This window comes from Ptychodera flava, chromosome 7, assembly GCF_041260155.1.
Source record: "Ptychodera flava strain L36383 chromosome 7, AS_Pfla_20210202, whole genome shotgun sequence".
Taxonomy (NCBI): Eukaryota; Metazoa; Hemichordata; class Enteropneusta; family Ptychoderidae; genus Ptychodera; species Ptychodera flava.
Window position 1 is genome coordinate 1,540,633 of NC_091934.1, and position 19,382 is coordinate 1,560,014.

Here is a 19,382-nt window from a genome sequence, read left to right on the forward strand (position 1 = left end):
TTCTGTAATTTTTTGATAATTTTGGACCAAATGGACATCACTTTTCATTGGCTACAGTTTGTTATCAAAATTTTGACAAAAACTTTGAAAAAAAACTTGACGAGCATATTTTCTAAAGGTGATAAAAGTTGACTTTGGCATTCAAAGGGTTAAGTTGACTTAGATGTACAAGCTCAAGTAGACAGGAAAGTTCTTCTATTACTTTCCAGTGCAAGACATAAGCAGTAAAGCAGCAGCAAGACCGATTTGAAGATGCTTTTAATCCCCCTGTTATTAGTCATTGTGAAATATCTGCTACCGGTATATGCAAGTCTGCGTGATGTAGATTTTGGATGTCCAGGCTGGCAAAATCCAGCAGTCAATCTTGACATTTTGTAATCAGACAGTTCTTGGAACCAGTATTCCTTTCAATGAAGATTTGACCTCATTTGTGTCTATTGCACATTGGGTATTTGGTTTGATTTTAGTCTGATTAGCCTTGTACCTACCTGTGGCCTCTTCTTTCAAATGCTCAGTCTACCAGTTTTAGAGTATAGAGCAACATTGCTTTTTAAGTTGATACAATCTTGCAGTGAAAGTGCATCCTATCCATTCAAAGAAGTTTCCATAAACATTTACATGTCAAACAAGATCTTCATAACGATATTTATGGGTGTAAATTTGAACTCGCTCCCTCTATGCATCACAAGATGAATCTTATTCATAGACCCTTGAGAAAAACAAAAAAGAATATTTCTTACATTTTTCTTGTGCAAAATGGAGTTGCGGCATATCCGAAATTACTTGCAATCCAAAAACATTATTACCCAGCACCTGTTATTCAGTCTGTTCCTGAGCCATTAACACATCTTAATTGTTCCAACTAAGATCGTACACTACTAATCCCAAGTCCCTTTGATCTTTACCACAGTTGCCGGTCCTGTTTTTTTCAAGGGTCAATGTCATATTTCAGTATTGAAAAGTGTGTAATTTTTATTCCAGACGTAACATTCTACTTACCATCATTTGCTGGAACATCATACATTGCATTCCACACAATGAAGGGATTTTTCAGTGTTGACATTGAGATGGAATTTCGTTCCCTGTCAGAAGACGGTCTTTTATTATTCAATGGTCAAAAGGAAGATGGAAAAGGAGATTACCTGTCATTGGCAATCAGACAAGGCTTTGTTGAGATGAGGTATGGAATTTACATGTCAGCATTTCAATCGTGGCATTAATTTCCCGTCAATGTATGCTGTGCACAAAGGGATCTACCAAGTCAAAATAATTTAAATATGAAAAACTAACTCATTTGTATTATCATTTGGCTCAACAGCGTTAACCTGTTATACACTCAATGTGCTCTTCTCCAAAATGCAGATACAAATTCTTTGATAAGTTTTACTAAGTCCCTGTGGACAGAGTCCAGGGGACTTATGGATTTGGCTCCTTCCATCCATCAGTCCATGCAGTTATCTCAGACATGCTAGAGCAAATTTATCTAAAACTTTGTACAAGGATAATACCTATGGCATACATGTATATGACGATTATTTTGGGTGTAGCATGCATAATTAGACTAAATTTGAGACAGAAAAAATGTTCCGTTGTTTGTCAGAGAACGCATATGTTTCAAAATGTGTTCCCTGTATGACCATGTGACCCATCTTTGCATATGTCATGAAATGCCATCATGATTACTCCAATTTATCACATGGTCAAAGGGATGCTATGAGAAATAAAAAACTTCCGCCCAGTGTATGCAAATGGCTGCGTCATCAGTAATCCCCTTATTGTGCGACCATGGTCTTGTAACTTTCCGTTTAAAGACTTTGCAAAATTTAATGAAGCTTTGTACACATGTATACATGTACACATCAAAACCACTGGTCAGACAGCTTTAATATTTGGTATAGAGGTCCCTAGGATGACTTTAGTGAAATTAATTGCTAATTTGCATATTTAATGAACTTTCCTAATTAGGGGGCTATGTCCAGAAATACTACATCAAATTTAATGAAACATGGTACAGATGTTGATCTTTCAGTGCTGTAGTACTGTGAGAAGACATTAAGCAGTATCAAGTCAATTGATTGCTATGTTGCATATTTAATGAACTTTCATAATTAGTATAATATGTCTAGGAATGCTGTATCAAATTCACGTGTTACAGATGTTGATCTTCCAGTAGTGTTATGGCATGCAAAAATATGTAGTAGTATCATGTCAATTAACTGGTGATGTGCATTTTGAATAAATTTTCGTAATTAGGCTGATATGGCGAGAAATGGTCCATCAAATTTCATGACACTTGATACAGATGTTGAGCTCACATTGCTTCAACATTGAATAAAGACACTGCAGTGTTATGGTAATTAATATTAAATTTACATATGTAATAAACTTTCCTAATTAGAATGATATGTCCAGAAACACTTAGTCAACTTTGATGAAACTGTGCCAAGATGTTGATCTCACAGTGTTGTAATACAATTCATTGACACTTGGCGGTATCGTTTGAAATGTGGTACATGTGATAATCTGTCAGTGTTAAAATAGAATGCAAAAATGTTTGGCAACATCCTGTTGATTAATTACTAATTGACTTATTTAATAACCCTATGTAATTAGGGTGGCAGTCCGCATTGGTTTTGTCACTACCATGAAACTCATCTTTAGTCACAGATCTAATTAATGGAGAGGACTCTATCCTCTCCAAGGACTTGTAATCAAAGTACCCATTAACAAGTGGGGACTGTGTCATCAACGATGACTTGTCTTCAAAAGCGCTGGTGAGACAGCGTTGATATTTGGTATACAGGTCCTTAAAAAAAATTTCATATGTCAAAGGAGTTCTGCTCTCACTATATCTTGTATTATGCTATGGATATCTTCCCTACCATATAGTAGCTACAGGGATGCTGGCCCTTTCTTTATATGTGTCCTTCCAGGGTAATACTCAGGCATGACTGGACCTATTTCATTCAAACTTGGGATAAGGACTGTTACATACAATGTTGTGACATACAACTGCATGTCAAATTGTTTTGCAATACAATGAAATGTGTATGCCTAATGGCAATTTTGTTTTAATTTTTATCGTTCAGTCTGTCACAGGAATCATGGATATTAACAGTAGGCATCTTCAGAGTTACAGCCTGATAAGGTTTTACTTCAAAGTGTTTGTATTTTTCCATTGATTTGCATGCTGATTTTTTATACTTTTGTATATTTCAGATATGATTTGGGTTCTGGACCAGCAGTACTAAAAAGCACAGTACCAGTTGTTGTAAATCAGTGGCATAAACTGAAAGCATCGAGAAATAAACGTGATGGTGAACTCAGTGTAGATGATGAACCTGACGTGACTGGTTTTAGTCCACCTAAACTAAGTGGTTTGAATGTTGAACTTGATCTCTTCATAGGAAGTGCACCTGAGGGAACAGATGAGTACGTTGTCTTCTTTCATTTCTTAACACAATTTTGTTTCTCTTTTCCATTGTTCATCACTTTCAATGATTTTTGAATTGTCTGTATCATGATATAGTGTTATGACAGAAAAAGCTGTGAAGTCAGCGATTTTCTTTAAAACACAATTTATTAAACCTAATCACTAAGTCAAGAAATAAAGTACAAACTTTAAAAGTTAACAGGCTACTTATTTTAGCTGGGGAGGCACAAACTCCTTTTTTCAAGAGAGTTAATTGTAGACAGATACTGAAGTTCACAGAGCAAATTGTGTGTGTGAGTGTGAAGGTCTTGTAGTCCAAAGTAGTCTTGAAAGATAACACATGAACTGATCCTGAAAATGTCTATCTGATGAACTGTACAGTATTATGTTTCTACTGAAATGATTTTATCCAGAAGAACAATGTAGAATTTCTTTTGATATGCTAATTACTGTTCATAAAATATCTTCACTTGTAATAAACGGGACAATTTGAATTTCCAGAAAGTTCTAAACATGACTAATTGAATTGAGGGTCATGGAGGAGAATGCCCTTACGAATGTTCTAGACTAATTTAAACTCAATTCATGAGTGGGGCAAGAATGACCAACATAACAATAGCAATTCTTAGACATGATTGTCAGCATTCCCTCTTGTTGACTTTGTCGATGTCGTGGTATTGGATGTTATTTGTTCAATATCTTTTGATCTCTATAATTTTTACCTTCTCGTGTCTATTTATATACAGAGAAGGTATTAGAGTTGAAAACCAGTATGCTGGTGTCAACTTCTACTTCCGTCTGTCAAGATCCCTTGACGTCATGCCATTGTGATATGCTGGTGTCAACTTCTACTTCCGTCTGTCAAGATCCGTTGATGTCATGCCATTGTGATGGGTCATATCATAAACTGGTCTGGGGGTGTTCATGGTTCAGGTTGAGGTGTAGGAAAACGATTTTGAGCTGTGACAAAAATCAAGGGACTTATCAGCCTAGCCACAGTGTTAAGCCTCTTTCCAAGGTTTCTTAGCTGACTATGATCTATTACAGACTACTGAGCTGACGTTAGGGGTACTCACTTTGTGATTGCTCACTCTGTGACGTGTGCGCTAGTGTTTGGTACTGCGTTGCGTGGATATCCCCTCATGGCCTCACGTGATATGGGCCTGTTGCATAATCTGCAGATGATCATATGCCTCTGAGTCTGGAAACAGTCATTGTGTAAGCCTGTCGGCATTTTCGTAGCATTTTTACCTTCTCGTGTCTATTTATAGACGAAGGTATTAGATTTGAAAACCAGTATGCTGGTGTCAACTTCTACTTCCGTCTGTCAAGATCTGTTGACGTCATGCCATTGTGATTGGTCATATCATAAACTGGTGGGGGTGTCCATGGTTCAGGTTGAGATGTAGGAGAATGATTTTGAGCTGTGACAAAAATCAAGGGACTTAGCGGCATAGCCACAGTGTAAAGCCTTTCTCCAACGTTTCTTAGCTGACTACGATCTATTACAGACTACTGAGCTGACATTAGGGGTACTCACTTTGTGTTTGCTCACTTTGTGTGCGCTAGTGTTTGGTACTGCGTTGCGTGGATATCCCCTCATGGCCTCACGTGATATGGGCCTGTTGCATAACCTGCAGATAATCATATGCTATGCCTCTGAGTCTGAAAACGGTCATTGTGTAAGCCTGTCGGCATTTTCGTAGCATTTTTTCTTATTTAATTTTGCAAAATATCGGCGAGTACCTCAATATTTCGAGATAACTCTTTCTTCCCAATCGTTTCCTAGAGTTTCAGAGTTATATGAACGAAAATGAGTGAAAGTTTTAGACAGGAAAATCAGACGTCGGCTATGTTCAATGTTTACAGTACAATCAGAAGGTTTAATATGTGGAGGAAATAAGTAACAAACACCGTTCATGATGCCCGCCCTCTAGAGGCAGACCTTCCTATATGAAATACCACATTTGATGCTTGTGGAAAGCTTGACCACACAAAGGAGCATTCCATTGACAGCATACTTATTCACTGTGTTGTGTTAAAGTTCCATATTGTACTGACTGTCATACAAGGATAACATAAGCAAATCAAATCACATCAAATTAGAAAAGGATCAATGCTGTTGTGTGGAATTTGCTGAACATGGCTGATTTTAATATTTCGCCCTATATATTTGGTATCTGGAAAAGGCATATTTTGATGTAAAGTCAAAATTAACAGTACATTGCTGACAATATATGTTACCGTTTCTGCATGAACTTTTCTTTTTTAAATTATAGTATATTAGTACTTCAAACAGATTAACAGTTATCGTGATGTCAACCCATAGTTTTACTTCACAAAGACTGTAATTCTGCCAATTTTTTTTTTATTTTTCAGTCATTTTTAGCTCCTCAGTTTTATATACTGAGGAGCTGTTAGAATTGAAAACCAGTATTGGGGCGTCAACTTTTACTTCCTTCCGTCAACTTTTACTTCCTTCTGTCAAGATTTGGCCAATGAACTTCCATCTGTGTGTCCATGTGTCATGTGATAAACTGGTGCTAGTTGGGGCCAATTACAGTGACATTCGATCAAGCTGCAAAACTTCATTAGCCAAGGTGTTGTTTTAATCAATGTGTATCAGTGAATTTTGGACATTAACACAGCAGGGTTTGATGTGGTCTTGTTTACATCTTTAATCAGCTACACCTCTCAGTTACACATCACACCAGGGCCACTCCACTGAACGCCAGACAGAGAAACATGAACAAATCACCAAGCTTTGCAATGTCATGTATGTTTCTTTTTTATTCCCGATGAATGCAAGCTTAAGTGAGCATGAAAGTTCACCAAGTTTTTGAAATTTTCACTTGTCCAGTCTCAGTCACTAAATCTACATGTTAAACAATGTGTGGAATTCCTGATAGGATACAATGATAAGTTTTCTGTTGCTAGCAACGGTCTAATCATTGCAATCCTAGCTCTTACAAATGAATAAAATGATGAAATACTGTGAGGGAACATTCTCATCACAGTTTATCTCAAAAACAGAACGAAAGAGAAAGTATTATTGCTGTTACAAATTTAAAAATACCTTAAAGCTAAAAATAGATTTGTCTAAATGGTATAAAGGAAATGAACTACAAGTACTAGAACACATCATATTGAAAAGGTTCTTGCACCATTGAGGCCAATGAGGAACTCCACAAATACATTTACAAATGTATTTTGAACATGTAAGTTTTATATGATGCTGGTCTAGCCGGTCAATTCCCAAAGCTACTGAAATTTGACGCTCACTTGTTCACCACGAATAAAAAAGAAAGATACATGACATTGCAAAGCTTGGTGATTTGTTTATGTTTCTCTGTCTGACATGCATGGAGTGGCCCTGGTGTGTTGTGTAACTGAGAGCATGTAGCTGATTAAAGATGTAAACAAGACCACATGAAGCCCAGTGTGTTAATGTCATAAAAATCACTGATACACATTGATTAAAACAGCAGCTTGATCGAATTTCACTGTAACTGGTTGTCAACTTCAACAGTTCGTGTACACTCTAAAATAGGAGACGTTCAAAATATATCCCATAAACGCCCATGTGACTAAAATAAACCAATCACCGTGTCGATAACGTCATGTGGAACACCGCCGCCAATGTTGAGACGTACGTCTGTGGTCTGACTCATGCGCATATCGCGACTGATCGACTACGCCTATCGAGGAAAACAGAGTCGCAGCAACAGAATCATGGAACTTAAACATCGTAAAGTTCATGCCATGAATGGAAGACACTTTCACATGGTCTTCTAGACATTTTTAGCTGAGGATTCACAATTGATGTAACCATCGGATGGCCAGTCATTTCATGTCTTGGTCCACAGTTCGATATAATGCCGGGAAAACAGACATGTACGCGGGCTTTACGGCTGCAATACTAGGCAGGCAACCTGCGATCAACAATGCTTCCCGTTTTCAAAACTGCGCACTGTTGGGACCCAAGTGTTAGGCATCATTAGAAAGCTGGTTTTCTGCCCCTTCGAATGATATAAGAAATAACTAAGTAAGCTAGAACTACGATCGTAAAACATCCGCAAAAATGAGTCAACTGTCAACGTTAAAATCGCGGGAAAGTGTGATGGCGATTTGCGTATTTCAATGACTAACTTCAAAATGATGTAACGAGAAAAACCTCGCACGTACCACCCTCCAAAGCTGCCATTTTAAAGTGTAGACCATTTTAGAGATATTTTCATTCGAAAGACACCGAATATCTGTCAACTAAGGTTAAAAAAACCCACCAAAAGTTGCCAGTGGGTTCGTTCCTGCAAAATCGTACGTTCACTTCTGCATTTACAAATTTAAATATTCATGAGAAATTCCCTTCTGCCATTGGGTAATACAAAAGGTCATGACTTCAGCAAATGTCTCCAATTTTAGAGTGTACACGAACTGTTCAATGTGTTTTTGGTATGTAGGGGTAACTATGGGAGCAAAGTTTTTCGACAAAATGTCACATGACCAGCCACTTCCTGTACCTCATTTATTATGCACATACCTAATTCTGGGCTTAATAGTAGAGCTAGAGGTCTGATTTTTGGTATGTAGGGATAACTATGGGATACAATTTTTTTTTCCAAATATCATGTGACCTTTGACCCCAAATATACATATATGTCCATAACTCAGTAACCACAAGGGCTACACCCTTCAAAATTTAGTATGATGGGAGACCTTATGATGCCACAATTCTGTACCTCATTAATTATGCACATATCTAATTCTGGGCAAGCCAATAGAGCTCGAGGTCTAATTTTTGGTATATAGGGATAAATACAGGATACAATTTTTTTGACACAATGTGATGTGACCTTGATGACCTTTGACCTCAAATATACATATTTCTCCATAACTCAGTAACCACAAGGGCCACACCCTTCATATTTGGTATGATTGGACACCTAATGATGACACATCCTGTACGTCATTAATTATGCACATATCTAATTCTGGGCAAACCAATAGAGCTGGAGGTCTGATTTTCGGTATATAGGGATAACTATGGGATACAAATTTTTTGACACAAATGTCACGTGACCTCGATGATCTTTGACCTAAAATATACACATTTCTCCATAACTCAGTAACCACAAGTGCTACACCCTTCATATTTGGTATGATGGGAGACCTTACGGTGACATATCCTGTACCTTATTAATTATGCACATATCTAATTCTGGGCAAGCCAATAGAGCTAGAGGTCTGACTTTTGGTATGTAGAGATAACTATGGGATACAATTTTTTTTACAAAATGTCACATGACCTCAATGACCTTTGACCTCAATTTCACTAATACTACTGTAGCCTTTCATCTTTTTTGCATATTTATTTCTCTATTGCCCCTGTGCACCAAGATGTCTCGAAACCTGGTCATCGCTGCTTTGCAGCTATATTTCATTCTGCTTTTAAAATACCAGCAATTCAAGATTTTCGTTATAAACCATTACACACTGACAAATTAACCCTTAACCCGCTAACTACGAGTTTACACGTATTGTGTTACATTCGGCGATACGCTAACTACGAGTTTAAATGTATAACTGTCATGTCTAAAAATAAACACGTTAAAGTGACGATTTCGTGTGTCACGTCATCATTAAATGTGGTGTAATCGTGGTATGTCATTGAAAGATGTGTGGTATGTATGCAAATAACTGTATACGTCACTTCATGGGAATTTCCCAGGGCGGGAAACGTACAGAGAACGTCGTACTGAATATTCATTCCATGAACAATGGCTGAACAAACTTTGAGAAATGTCAGAGATCAAGAGGTCAACGGACGAATCCATTTTCCAAATCCTGAGTGGCAAGCTGTCTGGGACGAAATATTCGCCGATACTGACTCCGAAGATGAGTTTGATGGCCCTCATTTCGACGAGATTGAGTTCGATGACATTCCAAACGACGACATCGAATTGATTATGGTCAACGACAGCAGTGACGAAGATGATGCCAATGACGTCACGCTAGGTTGGTCGAGCGGTATTTGTCTGCCCGAGGACTTTGTCGTGCCGCCGTTCACTGGCAGTCCAGGCCTGAAAATTCGCCTCCCAGATAATGCTTCGCCTCTTCATTTTCTTCAGCTGTTTATATCTGACGAATATATTGAGATTTTAGTGCGTGAGACGAACAGATACGCCAATTCTTACATCGAGGCGAACGGTGAAAACTTGAAGCCCCATGCAAGAGCCCAGAAGTGGAAGGATGTAAACAATGATGAAATGAAACTGTTCCTCGGTATGTCGGTTGCGATGTCGCTGGTCCACAAGCCAGATATCGATGATTATTGGAGTGTCAATTCCATCATAGACACTCCATTTTTCAGAAATCTGATGCCGCGAGACCGTTTCAAGTTGATTCTTACGTTCTTTCACATCAACGATAATAACAACTACATTCGTCGCGGGAACCAGGGGTATGACCCATTGTTCAAGATCCGACCGTTTTTCGATGCTGTCACAGCCCGTTTTCGCTCCGTGTACAAACCCGAGCAACATCTCAGTTTAGATGAAGGCATGGTTCCATGGAGGGGCAACATCTCCTTTCGTCAATACATCCCTAATAAACCCGATCGCTTTGGCCTGAAAGCATACCAAATCAACGAGTCGTCGAGTGGTTACACTTCCGTGTATGACATCTATACCGGAGGCGAGTATGACCCCAATCAAGACGGCGATGACGACGAAGCTCTGAAAGGCCACACTTACAACGTAGTGATGGGTTTGATGCGAAAGGGAGGATTCCTGAACCAAGGCCACAAAGTGTACATGGACAACTACTATAACAGTCCTGAACTTTCTGCTACTCTCAAAAGCGAGGATACCATCGTAGTTGGCACCGTAAGGTCCAACAGGAGCGAAATGCCATCTGCTCTCAAACAGAAAGTCAAGAGAGGAAAGGCTTTGTACAGGTGTCGTGACGGTGTAGCTGTGGTGAAGTGGCAAGATAAACGCGAAGTCACCATGATATCCACAGCTGACAGACCAAAGTGGCGTCTTAGTATGTCAAAGACCGGTGACCTGGTGGTGAAGCCTTCAGCAGTTGTTGACTACAACAAACACATGGGTGGAACAGACCAGGTTGATCAGATGGTGAGATCATACTCTATGCACAGGCGTCGAGCAAAGTGGTATGTGAAGCTCTTCTTCCACCTCCTGGCATTAGCAATCACCAATGCATATATCATCTATCAAAAGTATGGAGATGATAGGAAGATGAAGCATTCCAAGTTCCGACTTCAGATCATCCAGGAACTTGTTGCTACAGCCACTGATGCTCCAACCCCTGCCCCAAAGGGAAGACGATCTGTTGGTCAACCACTAAGACGTCTGGATGAACGGCATTTTCCATCGCCTATTCCACCCAGACCTGGCTGCAAGAAGCAACACCCTCTCCGCCAGTGTGTAGTTCACCGTGACTACTATAGAAAGCATGAAGATGGAAAACGTCCACCAGAAACCCGTCTGTGGTGTACGAAGTGTGAAGTTGCGCTGTGTGTCCATCCATGTTTTGAAATCTATCATTCTCGTCGCAACTATGAAGATGTCAACCCAGCTGCATAAATTTTCACGCTAGGACACTGTGTGTGTGTTTGTGTATGTATGTATGTTTATGTGGATATAAAGTTGTGCTCACTTGAATCAAAAAAATATATTTGTAAGATTTTTGGAAACAGAAGTCTGTTTGTTATTCAATTTACACCTTGAGTGAAATTTAAACTTTTATGATGGACTTCAAAATATGGATTGCATCTTTTCTGGTCAGTTTGTTATTCAATTTACACCTTGTGTAAAATTTCAACCGTCATGATAGATTTCAAAATATGAACGGTATCTTTACTGGTCAGTTAGTTATTCAATTTACACCTCAAGTAAATTTTCAAACTTCATGATAGATTTCAAAACACGGATGGTATCTTTACTGGTCAGTTTGTTATTCAATTTACACATTGTGTAAAACTTCAACCTTCATGATAGATTTCAAAACAAGGATGGTATCTTTACTGGTCAGTTTGTTATTCAATTTACACCTCGTGTAAAATTTCAACCTGACAGCTGTGCAGTATATGTGTGTATGGTTTACAAAATAAGGTTAGAATTTGATATCAAGAATCCAGGCCATGACACTCATGTAGATCATCCAGTTTCATGTGTGTATATTTTTTGTAAAACTTTATTGTCACTTCATTTTCCAAGTTACTACATGACAATCTTCATGGAAAGATGTACAAAATAATCCATGCTACATGTAAAGAGTGAATTCATGATTGCATGCATTGTTTGTCATAGCAATATAAATTAGTTATCCAGCTCCAAAGTGCATGTCCATACACAAGCTTACCAGTTTGAGTCTGCGATGATGACATCAAGATGTATGATATCTACCTTTTTTCAGCAATCTCCAGGCTGAGGTGTGGGCTCCACATATACAGTATGCGTAAATTGGGTGCAAAACTGGAACTATTGTGTCTGTAAATATTGACTTTTTGACCACAAACCCCTTTTTACACTCCAATTTTCAGTCTTTTTTGTAAATGTTGTGAATACCATTTATGTATATTGGAGAGAGTATTTTGATATAAGTCATGTGAAAGTATATTATATTTTCAACAGAAACCAGTATTTCCTTGTACACTTAGTAATCTGATCAGTTGCAAAGGTGGTAAAGAGTGTCAATTGCTTGACTCACATTATAATGACATCATAAATATGTAGATAAGATCATAAAAATTATATTTTGGAGGCAGTCTACACAAGTTTTGAAAGAATTGTGACTTGAGTTGAGTTACGACATCAGTCAATATACATGTGAGTGTTACCCAGTGTTCTGTTTCCTTCATTAGGTTTTCATTCTGAAGATATTGTTTTGACCAAAAACTTGATTTTCTATCCTTTTTGGTATATTTTTACATTACACACATTTTTTTGTGCAGTATGCTCTCTGGAAACAAAAATAGCCATTCCATTTTACTTTTCTGGTTTTTTTGAACTTACCTGAAATTTTTCTGGGAAATTTGTTTTTTAGCTCCGCTGTCAGCGACGCGGAGCTTATCAAATAGGTTGATTATCCGTCGTCGTCCGTCGTCATCGTCCGGCGTCCGGCGTCGTCCGTCAACAATTGCCTTCTCCTCTGAAACCACAAGTCCAATTGCTTTGAAATTTTATATGCAGTTCACTTGGGGTGACCTCACTTCAGTTTGTTCAAATCATGGTGAAATTTGCATATTTTTATTTTTGGGGCATTTTTTGGTGTTTTTGGTAAAAAAATCTTCTTCTCTGAAACCGCTCGTCCGATTGCTTTGAACTTTGATATGCAGTTTGCTTAGGGTGACTTAAATCAGATTTGTTCAAATGGTGGTGAAATTTGCATATTTGTATTTTTAAGGCAATTTTTGTCATTTTTGGTAAAAAAATCTTTAAAAATCATCTTCTTCAAAACTACTCGTCAGATAGCTTTTATATTTGGTACATATGTCCGTAGGGATGATCTATTTCAGATTTGTTCAAATTGCGCAGAAATATGCAAATTTGCATTTTTAAGTCAATTTTTGCTATTTTTGGTCAAAAAATGTATTTCTCAAAAATTACTGGTCTGATAGTTTTGAAATTTGGTGTACAGGTTTCTATAGATGAATTAAGTAATATATATTGAATTTCTGATGAAATCTGTAATTTTGTATTTTTGGGGCAATTTTTGCCATTTTTGGTCAAAAAATGCGTATTTCCAAAACTACTTATCTGATAGCTTTGAAATTTGGTATACAGGTTTCCATAGATGAACTAAATGATATTTATTGAAATAATGATGACATCAGCAATTTTGTAATTTTGGGTCAATTTTTCCCATTTTTGGTCAAAAAAAAACGTTTCTCAAAAAGTACTGGTCTAACAGCTTTGAAATTTGGTATACAGGTTTCTATTTATGAACTAAGTGTGATATTATGAAATTATAATGAAATCTGCAATTTTTAGCTCACATTTGGTTTTACCAATGTGAGTTTATCGTATAGGCTGAAGTCGATGGCGTCTGTATGTGTGTGTGTATGTATGTATGTATGTATGTACGTACAGCATGTCCGTCAACATCAAAAACACGCAAACCGCTGCACGTTTCAGCTTGGTATTTGGTGTGTGGATGCATCCTGGGCTATAGATGGGATTTTATTCAAATGAAGTCTGCATTGCCAAAATTATGCAAATGAGCTTACAAAATGTGAAAATGGTTAAGAATTAATAACTCAAGAACCGCTTTTTTGATTGCTTTGAAAATTTGTGTGCAAGTACCTTGGGTTAACCTTACACAGTTTTATGAATATTGTGAAGATATCGTTAATTTGTATTTTTGCTGAATTTTTTTGTGATTTTTCTCATTTCCAGTAAAAATTCTTCTTCTCTGAAACCGCCAACCCAATCGCTCTTTAATTTGGGTTGTCTCTTTGCAAGGGTGTTACTCTTCTAATTTGTTGAAATTATGACAAAATTGGGAAAATTACTATTTTTGTGCAATTTTGTCATTTTTGGTCAAAAAATCTTAGACAGTGTTTCCTTTTTTAAACCCCTGGACAGACAGCTTTCATATTTCGTACACAGACGTACAGAGATGACAATAGTTAGATATGTGGAAATTGTCCTGAAATATAAAAAATTGTATTTTTAAGACAATATTGTCATTTTCGGTCAAGAAAACTTTATCTCAACATTACTTGTTTGATAGCTTTGTAATTTGGTATAAAGTCCCTTGTTTGATAGCTTTGTAATTTGGTATAAAGTCCCGAAAGATGTTATTAGATAAATTTTCTGCTCAAAGTGTTGGGAAACCCTAAAATTTGTATATTTTAGGTACTTTTCTCAGTTTGTGACCTTAAATGACCTATACTAACCCAGGATATGTTGTGAGACAATTTTGAAGGCTGTGAACATAATTTTGTCATATTTGATACCAATTTGTAGGAAAATTTGATCCAGAAAACAAAGCTGAGGTGATTTTTTTCATTTTGGACCAAGTTTTGCAACTTTTCTATGTAAGACATACAAAAACTGATGAGAAATTTGGATCCAGGATAATTTCAGATGTTGCAATCACCACCCACAGTGGAAGGCATTTCACTATCTGTAACTAACTTAAGTGCTGCTTACATTAGAATGATAACACTCGTGGCATTAATTAAAAATCTCCAAGGTTGTAAATGTACTTCCTGTCATTTGGTCTTATGTAATACCAAGGGGTGGAACATTTGATATGCAGGAGGGGGTAGGGTTTAGAAGATCAATGATGTAGCATTACTTTTTTACCAGATCCCATGTGCATTTTTTGCCCACTCCCACCTTTTCTTTTTATCAAGCCTTCTCTGTTTTTTGTTGTTGACATTTGCTTATGTATTTAGGATCTGCTTCTCCCATCGCTATAGAAGTTGATATGCATGTTCCTAAAGATGACCTCCAGTACCTAAGTTGGAGACCTTATTTGCTTTTGTCATTCTTGTTTTTCCTGGTTAAAATATTTCTCGAATGGACCAATTGAAACCGAATTTGAGCACATTGTGTCCTTGACGGTATTTTTATTTGTAGGGGCAATTGTTGCCATTTTTGGTCAGAATATTTTATTCTCAAAAAACTACTCATCAGATAGCTTTGGTTGACATGTTCTTAGGGATGATCGGATATGATATATTCAAAGTATGATGAAATCTTCAATTTTGTATTTTTGCAGCTTATTTTAGCCACTTTTTTTCTGGCCACTGCATTGCGTTATCAAAGATTTCCACCTTCTTCATCAACATGTGTCAAAAATAGTTATTCTGTACATAAACACAGCGGAGCTTTATCGGCCGCTAGGTCGCTTGTTTAAAAAAAAACTCTTTTTACCCCAAATATCTGTCCATGTTAGTAAAATTGTAATCTCAAAACAGGTCTAAATTAGTAATATTTCATCTACCTAGAGAAATAATTCATACTTTGCGATATTCTCTGAGATAGAGATGTGTCATTTGTAGGGCAAAGCTGTCCACATTGTAACAGGAAAAGTACAATTCAGTGGTACGAATGGTATGTAATTGATATGCAAATTAGTTCTGTATTCTATGGCTTTTTGGTGTATTTTGACAGTTTACACACATTTTTAGTGCAGTATACTCTCTGGAAACAAAAATAGCCATTCAATCTTACTTTTCTGGTTTTTTAGCTCCGCTGTCAGCGACGCGGAGCTTATCAAATAGGTTGATTTTCCGTCGTCGTCGTCGTCGTCGTCGTCCGTCAACAATTGCCTTCTCCTCTGAAAGCGCAAGTCATATTGCTTTGAAATTTTATATGCAGCTCACTTTGGGTGACCTCACTTCAGTTTGTTCAAATTGTGGTGAAATTTGCATATTCGTATTTTTGGGGCATTTTTTGGTGTTTTTGGTAAAAAAATCTTCTTCTCTGAAACCGCTTGTCCGATTGCTTTGAAATTTGATATGCAGTTTACTAAGGGTGACTTCAGTCAGATTTGTTAAAATCGTGGTGAAATTTGCATATTTGTATTTTTAAGGCAATTTTTAGCTCACATTTGGTTTACCAATGTGAGGTTATGAGCTGAATCAGTTCATTTGCATCTGATTTGCATGTCTGTATATTTGTGGGTATGTGCGGATGTATGTCCATCACACACAAAGGCCCATACCGCCAAAGCTACCATCTCAGTATTTGGTGTACAGGTAGATGCAGGGGTTGAGATGTGAATTTGTTCAAATGAACACATCAGTGTCAAAAATGTGCAAATGAGGTAAGAAAAAGTGAAATCCTGCAAATGTACAGGAGGCATGCCATTGAGAAACAGGCAAACTTCACTGATCTTGACTCATTTGCTGTCATTGTTTATGAACTGTTACATATTAACTGACCAGCTGCAACCATAGACAGTAGATGGGGAAGACCGTTTATACTAAACTAAGAGGGGCTTGTTTCTGATATGCATGTTGCTAAAGTTGACCTCCAGTACCTAAAGTCAGACCTTAAGGATGTACGATCGGAAAAATATAAGCGTACTGCGCCGATTTCCGCGCAGAAATGTACCCTTAGTAACCACGCGCGCATAGTGACGTTCCGAACGTTTTTGCGTTGTACAAAATGTCGTCTGCAGGTAAAGGAAAATCGCGCCGAGAAAATGTTCAGCGTGCCCTCAAAACACGCTGGAAGGTACGAGAATTCAGCAAAGAGATAAAAAAAATGCAACATGACCGTAGCCTGTACAGCGTAAATCAGAAGTGTGACGTCTGATTTGCTATTCGTGGTTATAGGGCCTAATTCCAATGATAGTGTCGCTAGTAGACCTACCGGAGAATGGAAGAATGGCCGTCGCATAGTCGATTTGAGTGAACTAGCCGAAAATCTTGACACTTGTGTCAGTTGCGGGCTTGCCTTTACGATTGTCATCGTGTATTGGAGAAACGCCAAGTTTACGGCCTCGGCTCCTGGCTTCACGTAGGCCACGGTGTGTGACATTACTTAGCCTGCAGCGAAGTAAACCTAATCCCCACCGATAAGCGTTACGGCAATAAATATTACGTGATTTTTTGTATGCTGTATTAATATATAGACTCTAAAAGTAGAAGAACCTAAGTCTTTGCTTTGTTCTGTCATTTCCCTCTCATTAAAGTTTAATGGTAGGCTTAAATCATGACCATGCCTGGACGGGCCACTGCAGGTAGCCACGGCAGGTCAGCGGCATTTGAAGAGCGCCCTTGTGCGACGAACCCGGGAGAGCATGGTTTATCGCCAGAACCTGTAAATCCTAGTTAGTTTTTGCAAAATTGTGAAAAATCGAGCTCGGTGACCTACTAAACAAAATGTGGTTTTGGAAAATTCACAAAAAGTGCTATTATTTGGCAAAGTTTGAGAAAATTGACATTAGTAGAAACTATCAATAATTAATAAATTACCCTCTCCCATTCCTAAAATTTGGGGCATATTTGTTGCAATTTTGGTTAAAAAATAAATAAGATGACTTTTTAACTCAATTTTAATGTAAGTAAAATCTTCAAAGTAGCTTAGGTTTATAATTTCTTTATTCTTTTACAGTGTAAACGTGAAAAATGCAAGCATAATATAAATATGAAAATGATGACCTGTTTTATTGATTTTTAGTAATTTTGTGAAAAACCGTGAATTTTTAATGTCATTTTGTAAAAAAACAAGCGCGGTGACCCCATGTTTTTTTCCCAGTTTTGGACTATTCACATATGTAGGTATTCAAAAATCCCCATTTGAAAAAATTGACATTACTTTTACTTTTTCCGATCATACATCCTTAATTACTTTTGTCATTCTTGTTTTTCTGGTTTAAATATTTCTTGTTGTTTTTCTGGTTGTACTGTGCAGAAATCATTGTCATAACATCAACGTAGAATTTTCCTCCACTGAACAGATAGAAACAACATTTATTGTTGATCATTGGTAACCCATACTGGTATATACCAATTCTGATCAAATTTGAGCGACACCGTATAATTGCGGTATTTTTGTCATTTTTGGTAAAAAAATCTTTAAAAATCTTCTTCTTTAAAACTACCAGTCAGATAGCTTTGATATTTGGTACATATGTCCCTAGGGATGATCTATTTCAGATTTGTACAAATTGTGCAGAAATATGCAAATTTGCATTTTTAAGGCAATTTTTGCAAATTTTGGTCAAAAAATGTATTCCTCTAAAAGTACTGGTCTGATAGTTTTGAAATTTGGGATACAGGTTTCTATAGATGAACTAAGTTATATATATTGAATTTCTGATGAAATCTGTAATTTTGTATATTTTGGGGCAATTTTTGCCATTTTTGGTCAAAAAATGTGTATTTTCAAAACTACTCATCTGATAGCTTTGAAACTTGGTATACAGGTTCCTACTGATGAACTAAGTAATATATATTGAATTTCTGATGAAATCTGTAATTTTGTATTTTTGGGACAATTTTTGCCTCTTTTGGTCAAAAAATGTGTATTTCCAAAAGTACTCATCTGATAGCTTTGCAATTTGGTATACAAGTTCCTACAGATCACTTTAATGATATTTATTGAAATTATGATGACATCTGCAATTTTGTAATTTTGGGGCAATTTTTGCCATTTTTGGTCAAAAAATGTGTATTTCCAAAACTACTTATCTGATAGCTTTGAAATTTGGTATACAGGTTTCTATAGATTAACTAAATGATATTTATTGAAATGATGATGAAATCTGCAATTTTTTTAGCTCACATTTGGTGTACCAATGTGAGGTTATCGTATAAGCTGAATCAGTTAATTTGCATCTGATTTGCATGTCTGTATGTCTGTATATTTGTGGGTATGTGCGGATGTATGTCCATCACACACAAAGGCTCCCATACCGCCAAAGCTACCATCTCAGTATTTGGTGTACAGGTAGATGCAGGGGTTGAGATGTGAATTTGTTCAAATGAACACATCAGTGTCAAAAATGTGCAAATGAGGTAAGAAAAAGTGAAATCCTGCAAATGTGCATGCCAGTGAGAAACAGGCAAACTCCATTGATCTTGACTCATTTGCTGTCATTGTTTATGAACTGTTACATATTAACAGACCAGCTGCAACAATAGACAGTAGATGGGGAAGACCGTTTATACTAAACTAAGAGGGGCTTGTTTCTGATATGCATGTTGCTAAAGTTGACCTCCAGTACCTAAAGTTAGACCTTAATTACTTTTGTCATTCTTGTTTTTCTTGTTTAAATATTTCTTGTTGTTTTTCTGGTTGTACTGTGCAGAAATCATTGCCATAACATCAACGTAGAATTTTCCTCCCCTGAACAAATAGCAACAACATTTATTGTTGATCATTGGTAACCCATACTGGTATATACCAATTCTGATCAAATTTGAGCGACACCGTATAATTGCGGTATTTTTATTTTCGGG

The 19,382-nt window shown here is 37.1% G+C and overlaps 1 protein-coding gene across 1 annotated transcript in view; it reads left to right on the forward strand.

Moving 5' to 3' along the window:
* The window catches only part of LOC139137842 (agrin-like), a 246,189-nt gene that overhangs the window by 152,394 nt on the left and 74,413 nt on the right, over positions 1-19,382 (forward strand). The window contains exons 18-19 of the mRNA XM_070706137.1: positions 982-1,180; positions 3,220-3,432. Coding sequence (XP_070562238.1) covers positions 982-1,180; positions 3,220-3,432 — 412 coding nt within the window. The remainder of the gene's footprint in view (positions 1-981; positions 1,181-3,219; positions 3,433-19,382) is intronic.